Genomic DNA, 12,999 nt, shown 5'->3' with positions numbered 1-12,999 from the left:
GTTTTTAGGTCTCGCCTTGCTATCACGTAAGCGATCGCAAAGCGAGACTATTGAAAGCGGGTTTGAAAAGTGCTCCCAAAAAGCAGATTGCATTGCTAGCACGCGCACAATCACGCGCATCGTGCCGCCATGCAATCCGCTTTTTGGGAGCACTTCAAAGGGTCCGCTCCCCCGCCTGGAATGCGCTCCCCCGCCCCAAGCGCGCGCGCGCGCCACGCTCCGCCGGGCTTGTCTTGTTTTTCTTTTTTTTTTCAACATTAAGCGCGAGGCGCGCGTGCGGTCAATGCTTGTTGTAATCCTGGCCGAGTTCTTTTCTCGCTGCATTACCACTCCATGCTCGTTCCAGTTCATGCTCGTTAACTAATTTAAATCCTCAACTTTTCATTGACCAACTTCCAGGGGATTTGTTCTTTAGGCGGGCGAATTTCCTTACCTCACCTTTCCTTCCCCTAGTTGGAGAGAATGATGGATTCAGCGCAGATTAATTATGAACTTTGAGATCTGCTTGTTATTTCATTGTAATGACTAGCCACAGCAGACGCTTGCTAGGCCGCCACACATAGCTTTAACGTACACGGGCGCTGCGCTTTATGTTTCATGCGCCCGGTTTCATATTTACAACAAGTACTTTCAATTCGGCCCCTATTTCTTCGCCCACCCACACCGCCCTTCATGCTGTTTCACCTCAGAAGCATTGCTAAAAACCTGTGCCGCGAGAGCGTACATATCTGCCCTAACGGTGAGTTGCTGCCAGAGTGTTTGCAGCATGATGTAATCACTGCTGCGCTCTTCAACTGAGTTTATGAGGGTCTACACGAGGTCTCATGAATGTAACTGCTTTCTCCACCCCAGTGAACAACATATTACCAGGGAATGCCGAGATAAGGGTATGGCCGAAGTCTAAGAGCCCATGCACAAGCTGCATGCAAACTGTGCAACACAAACCACATAAAATATGATAGACTCTTACAAATTAAAAAAATATCTAAAATTTCTTTATCACGCAGAACCGTTTCATCTGAAGAACAACCGATTGCTTCACTGTGGCCACATGGCCACTTGTCAGGACATATGCCATGGTCTCCGGACGTGAGCAGGCTGGTTGTTGTGATGGCTATACTCAGCCATTAACTTTTTCATAGGTGCTCGCGCTGAAGACTTCCAAGTGGGAAACAAAGGGCTGTGCTCATCTGTTCCAGGGGCGTGTTTTAATGGCAATTCGTCAGTTCCAGGTAGGGCTTGCAGGGGGAGGGGAAGGTTCGCAAGTGTTTGTTTCCTGTCAGACTTTGTTAGCTGAGTGCTAGTTAAATTATACAGAGTGCCAGGTTAACAACAGCGGCGTGCGCACTTTCAGGAACAGCAGGGAGAGTTTGAGAGATTTCATAATCTACATTACTTCTCCACTAAGCAGGCATGCACCTAACCTTTCACTCCTTGGGAGTGCATGTATTTACAGGCTGTCAACCTTATTTGTAATATCATGCCGTGCTTCTTCTCCAGGCAGCCCTGTTCTTCTACAGCCCTATTCAGTTGCATGTACGTCCATTCCGTTTTAAACCACCAGCGTTTTAAGGCACCTGGGGAGCTTGCTCCTCATTGCTGTCACGCTTTACTTTCTGTTGCTCAACTGGCCAAACTCTATTTTTTCAATTGTATACACTTTTCGTAAGCAGCCGGGCGTGCTGCGCTGCTTATGAACAAGTTACAATATTAAAAAAATAGTGTTTGGCGAGCTGCGCCGGGGCTGCTCTCTGGCCAGCTATCAATGTGGTGGGGGAGGGGCAGTGTGAGTTTAATAGTACCACCTGGCTTGGTTCCCTGGTCTGTGTTGCAGTCTGCAACGGCTGCGGGCACGCTCCGTTTGTCTTCGGTAAAAGATCTCCAGGACATTCACCGTCATTGCGTCCAAGAGGGCACTGCTCATCCTTGCCAGGGGGGAAGTAGGGGATCTCATGCATGCGCTGTGAACATTATGTAACATTTCATAAAATAAAAGATGGGTCCTTGGGTTGCTGCATCCAGATGTAAGTTTATTTTCATTAATCAGGAATCAATGTACAGGATACAGGCCCCAGTTAAGATCCAGTTAAAGCTCAGTTAAGGCCCAGTTTAAAACCCAGTTAAGCCCCACCGGGAGCAGCTGCCCTGCTGCTCAGCCTCAGATCTAACTGGCAGTAGAATCAAACATACACAAAAGGAACTCTTGGGTGACATCACAGATACAGGCTGAGGGGCTTAGAACAAACACAGAAGAAGGACAGAGAAGAAGGAAAAGCAGGATGTAACACATTAGTTTAACACAAAAAAACAAATGACGCTTAACAACTTAAACATCGTAAAAAGCCTCCAGTGCTCTCCCCCGCAGCAGATATTTATCTTCCCTCAAGGAGCACCGGATAACTGTACTGGGAGTCTCTCCATTTGACCAGAGCTAATTGTTGTTGGTTTACTTTGCAACTTCTGTTGGCTGTTGTGGCTGCATGATGTAGTGCAGTGTTTACTCACTCGTGCCTCTGCTGTGTGCGGTTCACACAGCTCATGAACTCTGTATATTTATTTTGGTTGGTCAAAAAAGGAAGTAGAACGCTTAAAAAGCAAAGAATTACTGCTCCACTCACATTGCACCTGCCTCATTATAAGGATACAAACGATAGTATGATCTTTTACACATGTACATGCCATTCTCCACTGCCTTAAGGAAGAATTGCGTATTTCAAATAGGAATCATGAATGTTATATATTTAAACCATGCATTTCTTAACAAAAAACACTTTTCAGACTTCTGTACTGAAAGATGGGAACTGTGTCTCCCGATTTGTTCTGTAAATAAACAGAGAGAGAACCAGTTGAATGACGAGGTTAGCTTCGCCAAGCTCGATGGTTGATTAATACTGCAGTGCAAGAAGTCACTGATGACATATTCATGTTGCTGTCTTTATCTTTACAAACACTGTTAAAGTGTTAGGCTGACTCGAGATTCATCTGACTCGCTAAAAATGTTTGTGCTAAGAGTTCAATTCTTTCATGATTTACGCTACATTGCAAGTGGTCAAGTAAACAGCATTTTACTTATTCATAGTGGTTCAAATTTACAGGGAGTATTGTGGAAATCGCAAACAAAAGTTTGGGCGCAGGAATAAAGATAGTCACACATATTAAGGGATAATACAATGCATGTTTATAGGTGCAAATCAGTTTGCATTCACGGAAGTGCAGGTAATTAAGTGGCCAGCTTGAAAAGCAAGCATTTGCAATGCAGTAGGCCTTGCATTACTGAAAGCTTGAGCTATTGGCGTTGCAAATAATAATGCAACACCAATAGCTCAAACTTTCAGCAATGCGAGACCTATTGCATTGCAAATGCTTGTTTCTTCTGTAACTAGTATCTGAAGACCAATGAAATCTTTTAAGCATGCTCAGTGGTGTATCAGTGAGTCACGATTGGCAGGCTAGAGGGAAAATGCTATGTCCCTAAATTAAACATGCAATGAGCTTTTAATGTAACAATCTGCTCTTTATCTCGTTCTCTCTTATACAAACCATTCTTATGCTACATTCCAGGTAGAGAAATGCAAAGTGATGGCTTCAAAGAAGAAGCCGCTCTGGCTGGAATTCAAATGTGCTGACCCCACTTCCTTGTCAAACGAGACCATTGGAATTATATTTAAACATGGTGATGACTTGCGCCAGGACATGCTCATTCTACAGGTATTCATGTTCACTGTAGTCAATGATTGGTCATCATTTTTTACACTAATAGGGTGACTGTGTCATTGACGTTTTTTAGTTTGCATTGATTTTCATCAACTCCCATTACTTTATGGTTGAATTTATTGGTTTCATTCACTTCTCCCATTAGTTCAAGTGAGAGGTCTCAGAGTAATCACACATTTTTCTGATTGGGACTAGCCTTGAAATAGCCAATCAGGTTTTCAGCGTATCCACAATAAACATGGGTGAGGCATATAGAAATGTAATGAATTTCACCCGAGATTATTTTCATATTTGTTTGGCATTTGGAACACCAACCAAATTTGATTACTAAGGCTCTCAATACGATGTCGGGCAGACAGTTGCGGGGAAGGAACGCCCGATCATAGGTCGGCGGTTCCGACACCCTAATTTGGATGCAACCACATATAGTGCAGTCGCAAACATCCATTTTCCAATGGGAGCTTGTACGGAGCATTGAAAATGCCTGTAGCACAAGCTCCCATTGAAAAATGGAAGTTGGTAAACATCCCTGCACCATGTGGAAGGCATCCACATGGTGCAGGGATGTTGAGGGGGGCACCATAGGTGCCTCCCAGGTCCATATGCGGTGTGCCAGGAGGGAAGGGGGCCGTGCTAGGGGCCTCCAAAGTCAGTTTCCAAAAGCCAATGCATGTCGGAAAGGCCGACATGGATTGGCTGTCAGAAACCGACATTGTAATCCCGGTGGCAGAGCCGAGCCGAGCCTGTCGAAAGAGGAGTGGATCCTCTTGCAGTTTTCCCTCTGAGTCATTCGGAAGAGGAGCGGAAACCTCTTTGCGGTTTTCCCTCTTACCGCCGTAATCAAAATACGGCGGTCGAAGGGAAACCTCAAGATGTCCGGTGGAGAGCCTCCGACCGCTGATCGGAGGTTCTCCGCCGGACATCCAAATCAGGCCCTCAGTGCCTTAAAAAAACATTTAAGAATCTTCTTAATGCCGTTATGGTGTCAATCAGCACCATTTAAATGTATATTGAACTCTTTAACATGTATAGTGCACACTCAAATTAAATGGCATTTGGAAGTTGATCAACAAATGGCAGATGCCTTTTTTGACTGGCTGGTTAAATTGAATTGTGCATCTTCAGGTTTTTCTTGGAGGGCAGGAATTAGAGGAAACCTCTTTTTGCAATGCTATTAGTGCAGGGTCAAGACTGATCTGCATATAGCTGGGTCCAAACTGAGGTGCACGGTGTGCAAAATACAGATGTATTGGGATGCGGCCCGAGTAATTACTAGTGGCTAAGATTAATTCAACAGTTCCATCTGTCACTTTTTGTATACTTTTTTAAGTTCCATAGTGTTTGACTGAAACTCAGCTTAGTTTGCACTGCTCAGTAATGTATTCCTGCCCATTAGTGATTTGTGGATAATGGAATGTGAGAGAACAATGAAATAGTAGCTTGAGGATATCCCTGGCACTATTATTTCTGTTAGTCTGACTCCTGTTCACATATGTCCTACCTTTCCTTCTGATGTGACAATTAAGTAAGACAGGGAAACCAGAATGGTAAAAAACCGTCAGCTACTTTACTGCAGGAAAATTGCATTATGATATTGTAGACATTTTTAGCTCATGATATTCTGACATACAACTGCTGAGGGGGTGTGGCAACAAAACTTCATTTGACAAAATTACCTGCACTGGCTCTGGAGATCAATATGTTGGTTTGTCACAAAGGGAGATTGTGTTACAAATAATCATTTTTTATTTGTCTAGATTCTTCGAATTATGGAATCTATTTGGGAAGCGGAATCGTTAGACCTATGTTTGTTGCCATACGGTTGCATTTCTACTGGAAATAAAATAGGTATGTTTCTAAAACTCTATCTGCATACATTTATGCAGATGAGTCCCATGTTTATTCATGAGTAAGATAACAAATAAGCTGAGAGATAATAGTGCATATGTTTTTATGTGTTTGTATGCTAAATTCTTTATAGACCTCAATAACACAAGGGCTTCTAAGTACTGCACTCCAAACAGCAAAATACACTGGTGTGACATTAAAAGTTTTTGTTACTGTAATAGCTTTTCCCAGTTACCTGCAAATCATGAAACTATCCTGTTAACTCGTTGATGGGAATTCTTTTCCAGCAATGTAACCCTAGATAAAAAAAAATAACAGCCACTAATCATATTATATAACTGTATGAAATTTGTTCAGACAAAATGTGTTTTGTTGGCCCTAAAAAGTGACACATTTTTCAAAATATTGATTTCTTTTTTACGCTTTATAATTTGGTCTTCAAAGATTGTCTCAATTAGACACTTTCCTACTTCTTATTTGTCCCATATGGGTTGAGGCATTCGATTTTCTCAAAATACAGAAATATTATTATGCATTTATTTTAGTGGAGGCCAAAGTCTGTACAAATCGAGAGGGTTAAATTACTGCTATACAATTTGCTTCAAATGCTATGAGAGCGCTTGTTCTATGTATAGTTTTGCTAAAGCAAATTGAGGGGTGGTGTGACAAAATTGAGTTATAGGTTGAGGGAGTGAAACCCTTCTCAAGCAACAACCACAATCATCATCAGGGTGAACCACAAAAAGTCACTAAATTAACCTGTGCTTAGTCCTCAGGTATCTTTGCTGAAAAGCAGTCAGGCTTAACTTAGAGGCAATATGTAAAGTATTTATGCAGCACACAATCAGTAATAAAGTGATTAAAATACACAAGAAAATCCCACAACAATTTAGAAAAATAGAGCAAACTGTAATCAATAAAATGATACCAAAATGACAAAAATCCCATCAGTAGAATCAAAGTTATGAATTGTGAAAGATTTAGGTAAGTATAGGGCCCAAAAGCGAAAAAGCGCCACTCACAGTTATCTGGTCGTGCTAGGCTAAGGGGAAGTCACAATTTCAGCTGACCAGATGGAGCGCAGGCTGGATACAGAAATGAGGTTAGTCCTGCAGAAAAAGTTACCTTCTTAATGTCCGGCGCAAAGAGTTCAATTTGTGGTGGAGGAGGCCGCGCCGAGCAGTGAGAGCGTCATGGATGGTCATCGCTGTAGCACGAAGAGGTGGATGGATGTCGCTGTAGTGTGAAGATCCTGTCAGGGGCTTGGATGTTCATTGCTGGATCTTTGCATTGTGGTCACCATAGGCTGTTGAAGCTGTAGTGCAAAGTGTAGATCTGACATTGCCGGTTATTGCTGGCAGTTGCTGTAGCACGAAGAGTCGGCTCTCTGGGGCTTCGCATTGTCAGGCATCGCAGGAGGCGAGATCTCAGTGCGAATGGGACCATTCATGGTTGTGAAGAGCCCAAAACTTCAGGATTTCTCTTTTGTGTCCAGAGGAGTGCACTCTAATGCCAATCAAGGCCCCAGGACCTGGGGAGCTGCCTCTTACGAATCAGAGACTCACTCTTTGAAGAGACCAGTAGGGCTCAAGTAGGCAGAAAAAGGAGGTTTAGGCCTGGAAAAGGTTTATTTTGCGAGGTCAATATGGCAGTTTACAACTGAGACACATTTTAAAAGGCGAGTGTTGCAGGCCCATTAGCAGCATTTAATTTATATTCCCTGAGTTAATATAGTGACACTTTACTAGGGACGTACAAGTAAATTGAATGTGACAATTGGGTGTAAGCCAATTTTAGCAGGTTTACAGGAGTGAGCACAATCACGTCATCTCTGGTTAGCAGTGGTAGAGTCCACAGAGTCCTAAGGCCAACTAAAACAAATTCAGCAAACAGGTGGAGGGAAGGCAAAATATTTTTTTTGGGGGGGGGGACTCCTCCAAGAATGTCAGGTCTAATAGGTGGTCAAGAAATTGGCAGAACTGACAGTAAGGATAGGTTTTGACCTTCAATTTCATATGTATGCTTCATTGTGGAATGATACATTTGTAAGTCTGGAAAGATGCTGAGCTGGAGGTCCCAAAGGTCAATTGGGATTTGCTCAGTGTGGCAGATGCGGGTTGACCAAGTTCAAAGATTTTAGAAGGAAATTTGGTTTACCTGAGGAGCAAAATTAAAACAGTTTAATAAATAGGTGCTTTGAGGATTATTTGATTCAGGCTTGTGCTGCAGGTGTCCCTTAGCTGAACAGAATGCACTCTTATAAAGGGCCAGTAAGGAAAGGTTGAGTCTTTTGCAAACATTCCATGACTGAGACATATTCAATTACATGATGTTGAAATTATGAACTGATTGAAGATAATGAATCTAGCGGGGATCAGAAGAGGTTGGGGGATCTTTTTTCCCTGGTATAAGCCAGATAAGAAAAAATACATACAGGTATTCTGCTATATAGATGTAGAGAACATTTCTCTTTTCGGATGGCACCCTCACTCCTATGTTCTCTTGACCACCCCCCAGTTGCTCTGCCCATTACTGTTAGGGCTGGTGTTCAACGTCCATTCTGGTGCCACTTTCAAACCCTTGACAGTACGCAGACTACTGATGCTCACAGACAGCCACCTCATGCCTTCCCACAAGGTGGCATGGAAAGCACATGGCAAAGGTTCATTGTAATGTCTCTTCTTCCACCATTAGCAAACATGACTGCATCCTTTTTTTATTTAAATAAGAAACCTCTTTACGGTTTCAGATCAATAACTCTCGGTCATTAGAACAAGAACTAGATCAACATGAAATAATATTTCTACCGTACATAAAACAATTACAACAAAAATATTAAATCTTTAAAGTTAATAACTTAAGTCTAAGGGGCCTGATAACGAGTATTGGTGGTATTTATTGCACATGATAGACGCAATACGATGGAATATGTTATTTATCGAGTGCGATAAATACCTCTTATTGCCAGATGTTGAGGAATAACATGCAGATTTTGAAGTCTGCATGATACGGTCAATACTGGATGGTTTTCCCTCATTAAATTTCGTCAGGCTTGACCTGTGAAAATTATCGGATACATTAAGTACCTATCAACTCATATTTCCAGTCCATGCATAAACAGGGGTTTACGCATGGGACGGAATTTAACAAGTAACTTGTAACTAGGCCCTAAGTGAGGCATGTATAAACACTTAGTACCATTTAACCCCTTAACTACTGAGGCTTTTTTCTACCCAAGTGCTGAGTCCTTTTTTGGCTATTTGTGATACTTTTGCTCTTAGACTTCCGAAACCTTTCTTTCTTATAAGGTATCCATGCCATATTTGCGTTATTTTTTCCCAACATCGAGGGAATTCTAAGGGTACCCAGGGCTTGTGGGTTTCCCTGGTAGGGACAAAGTAAATAGCCAAAATGTATCTACATTTGGGGGGCTTTGAGAAAAATGGGGGGAAAAGTGCTGTGCAACAACATGTCTGTTTTTATCCCTAAAATGGCACCAATGAAAGGTTTGGTGTGCTAAAATCACCATTGTCCTAACTTTCAGTAACAAATAGGGCTGAATAAAAAATAAAAACAAAATTCACACAGCTGTGGCATTTTTATAAGAGGTAACCCACTTTTACTCATTTGTGTGATAGGAACAGGTATGAAACCCATGGGCTACCCCAAAAAGCTGCACATTTATGAAAAGTAGACAAAGTTCTGAATTTAGTAAGAGGTAGTTTGCGTAGATCTCTCAATTTTTCCAAAAGAAACTAACTACTGAACTAAACAAATATTGAATATGAGTAGGAAAAAAAGCCATTTGTGTCAACGTTTTCACCTGTAACTTTTTTCACAATGGCCAATGTACAAAAGCAATGTACTGTTATATCTGCTACGCCTTTCTGGTAGCGGGAATATGCTGGGTTGTAGGTGCTCCAAAAACCAACAACAGAGCTGCACCTTCAAATGGATTTTCATTGCATATAGAGTATAGATATATTCCTATGGTAAAATACAAAGAGTGAAAAATGGGATGAAGGTAACCTATGTATTTCTGAAATGTACACCAGATTGCGAAACAGTGGGTATTTGTACATCTCTGAATTTATGGGTACCCATGCTAGAATGTGATTCGGTGCCATTTTACAAAATGTTCATTTTCTTGCACACCGACATTTTGAAGCCACAATTGCAGAGAAATTCAATTGGTAATATCAGATGTTCTACTATTCTGTGTTCCCACACATCCCCAATAAAAGCAGTATTCCACTTGTGTGGCTGGGCATGGCTCCTGTGACACAACATGCCCCAAAACACGATCTGGAGATGTCATTTCCTTCGGCAGAATCCATGCCTATTTTTTATAATGTGGGTAGCTGTGGATTTTGGGCCATAGCTTAGCTGCTACCCGGTGAAACCTACCATACCGAGACATTTTTAAAAACTACACACCCCAGCATTGTCCAGGGTGGTGTGCCCGTTGTGACTTTACAAGGAAAAGTTCTGAAATGTTTTGGGAGCCATACGTTTCCTACCATCCAGTCTTGCCCTGTTTCTCACTATAAAAATGGTACCTTGCTTATGTGAGTGGGACAAGAGCCCATTATAGAAAAGGGCCCAAAATGCAACATGGGCAGATTTCAATTATCCAATCAAAACCAACCATTTTTGCAGCTTGGGTAGTTGTAGATTTTTGTCCCTAACTCCGACAGCACCCTGGGAAGCCCACTAAACCGATGCATTTCTGAAAACTAGATACCCAGGGGTATCTAGTGTGGTGTGACTCACATGGATCCCACAATGTTTTCTTACCCATAACGCCCTGAAAACCTCAACCATTGCATAAAATCATGTATTCTCCACACATTTGTTTGAGAAAGTTCCAGAATCTGCAGGGTCCAGGTATTTCCTGCCACCCATCGTTCCCCTATGTCTTCTGATAAAAATGTTTGTGTGAGTTGGCCTAGTGCCCGCAGTAGGAAATGGTGAGGGGACAGAATGACTTATGTGGCTGGAGGAGTGAGGAGAGCACCATCCCATTGCAAGGGGATGGCGATCCCCCCCAATCCTACTAGCTGGTGTCTAGTTGGTGCTTTGGGATCGCCCTACTGTAGCAATCCCCAAGCAGGGCTCCAATAGGGGGACATACCATTCGAAAGGGGAGATTTCCCCCTTTCCAACAGCACTTCCCCCATGAAAATTGGTGCTTGGGTTGCTGAGACATGCTCCCAACCACCAATGCCCTGAAAGTGAAACGAGCCAATCGCCTCATTTTATTTTCACTTTCGTTAAAATTACCTCAGCATGTCATGTGCGTTGATCGTCATTTCACACAATAAAAGGATGCAGGCTCCTGGGAAGGCAGCTTAATTTGAAAAATGAAAAGGGAAAACCTCTGGTGCAATCACCAGAGGTTTCTTTACAGCTCTCCCCAGTGTCAGCCAGATCTAACAGATGCACTGGGGAGGGAATGCAGGTGTAGGATGGTGGCAAACGTCAGCAATTAAAATGTTAAACTGGATTGTAAACCAAACAGTTATCATGCTAAAAACACATCTTCTCCCTATTTGGATGTAGTCAATGTGCACCAGTTGCTGTTCCTACCACATCCTGCAGTGGTGACCCAGTCTCTTCTCACCTCTCAACTTGCACCTAAACCATAATCACTGTTACGTTAAAGCAGAATCTTGGTGAGTATGTCATGTACATTTAGGAACCATTTCAATGTTGGGCAACTGGACCCTTAACTGTTGATATAATAGAGGCCCCACCATCTCCAGCCCGCCAGCAGCTAGCCACCTGATGTTCCACATCATTTTCACCAGAAATGCTTCAGTTGTCATACCGGGAGTACTTTTTGTTAAAATGTCATGCCAGGCTGAACTGCCATGTCGTAGCAGCCTGCTCAATAATCATTTTCTGTTTTAAAAGCCCCAAAACAGTCATTTCTTTGGTTTACATGAGAAGAACAGAAAAAATGCATTGGAAGGGCCATCCTTTCCAATTCCCAGAAGTCAGTGGCCCTGTGGTCGATGGTGCGTCAGCTAAATGTTTCAGATGCTGTAGCAAGCTGAAACTTTGTCATCAGGAACCAAGTGTATACCCAGTCTTAATAAGGGGGGACACCACAGGTTTGGGCAGACTGGGCATCTGCTCAATTTTGGCAGACACTCCAAACCTGCAATTAACGTAATTGACCCCCTTAGTGCTTCTTTTGGATTAATCAATTACAATAGAAGATTTTGCACTTTAGTTCTTGCTTAGAGACAGCTTAAGCTATTTACCCAGCTTTATGTAATCAAAAACAATTCATAAAAAATACATCCAAATATACATATATTGAGGTGCTTTGGGTCAGCCCTCTTGAACAATATATGTTTAACTGTCACTCAAATGTTACTTCTACATGCTGCACTGTACAGCATGAAGCAATGGGTCAGCCCACTTCAGCCAATGGCTGTCTCACTCTATAAGTAATGGCATTTTGCCTGATCGTATGTGCACTTCACCCTTAATAAGTTCACTTCATTGCTAGAGCTGGTATGCCAATATTTCACTTGGCCAATATTTTTTTTTCATTCTCTATCTTTTTTTAACTTTATGTAGTCTTTCTTGTTTTTTGATCTATGTTTTCAGGTTACCGTAATTCAAATGTTTGTATATGTATTTATATATTATTTTGTATGTCAGGAACTTAGCCAAAAGGCAGTGGAGCACTATACATTGTCAAAAGCAGACTTAAAGTCAGCGAATGATATGAGAGGAAGCTGAGTTGTATGTGGTTAATTCAATGTGATGTAGTGTTCTTTACAGAGGCGGGTCTTTAACTGTTTCCTAAACTGAAGACATTTTGGGGTGGTTCCAATGGAAACGGGGAAGTTTTTCTAGATCTTGGGTCTATAGATGGAAGAGGCCTGTTGGCTTGTTTTTTCTTTTTGACACTTCACTTTTTACTCTTCAGTGTGATGGTGTCCTAGTTGCGAGTATGCGAGAACCATCGGAGATGGTGAGCTTGCCTGCAAGATAAGCAGGGTGCTGATTGTGATGGCTTGGTAATTGATGCAGCTGGTTTTGAAGATGTCATGGGTTCACAAGGAGAGCCAATGGAGTTCTATCAGGATGGGGATGATTTGACCATATTTCTGTCAGGCCCTGAATGACACGTGCTGTGGCATGTAGAGTGTCCTTAAGGGGTGCCAGTGTGTGGTCTAGGAGGATATGTAGTAGGGCATTACCACCCTCTAGAGGCAAGAGTACAAGACTTTGAACAGCCATTCTAAAGCCACTCTCTGGAAGAAACGGTTTGACTTTCTTTAAAAGAGAGAGCTGGTATCAACATATCTTGTGCTGTTTAGGAATTTGTTTCTTAAGGGAGACGTTGGTGTCTAGGATGAGTTCAAGTGATTTAGCATTTGGTGAGAGTTCAGGTTCGAAGCCATTAAGTTTTGAGTT

General features: G+C 42.3%; 1 protein-coding gene across 2 annotated transcripts in view; it reads left to right on the top strand.

Moving 5' to 3' along the window:
- Positions 1-12,999, top strand: part of PIK3CG (phosphatidylinositol-4,5-bisphosphate 3-kinase catalytic subunit gamma) — a 202,812-nt gene that overhangs the window by 80,745 nt on the left and 109,068 nt on the right. For both annotated transcript variants that reach the window (XM_085654135.1, XM_085654136.1), the window contains exons 6-7: positions 3,562-3,708; positions 5,472-5,562. In XM_085654135.1, coding sequence (XP_085510261.1) covers positions 3,562-3,708; positions 5,472-5,562 — 238 coding nt within the window. The remainder of the gene's footprint in view (positions 1-3,561; positions 3,709-5,471; positions 5,563-12,999) is intronic.

This window comes from Triturus cristatus, chromosome 4_1, assembly GCF_964204655.1.
Source record: "Triturus cristatus chromosome 4_1, aTriCri1.1, whole genome shotgun sequence".
In the NCBI taxonomy this organism is placed as follows: domain Eukaryota; kingdom Metazoa; phylum Chordata; class Amphibia; order Caudata; family Salamandridae; genus Triturus; species Triturus cristatus.
Note: the sequence above shows the minus strand (reverse complement) of the source record. Positions and strands in the feature narration are given on the sequence as shown.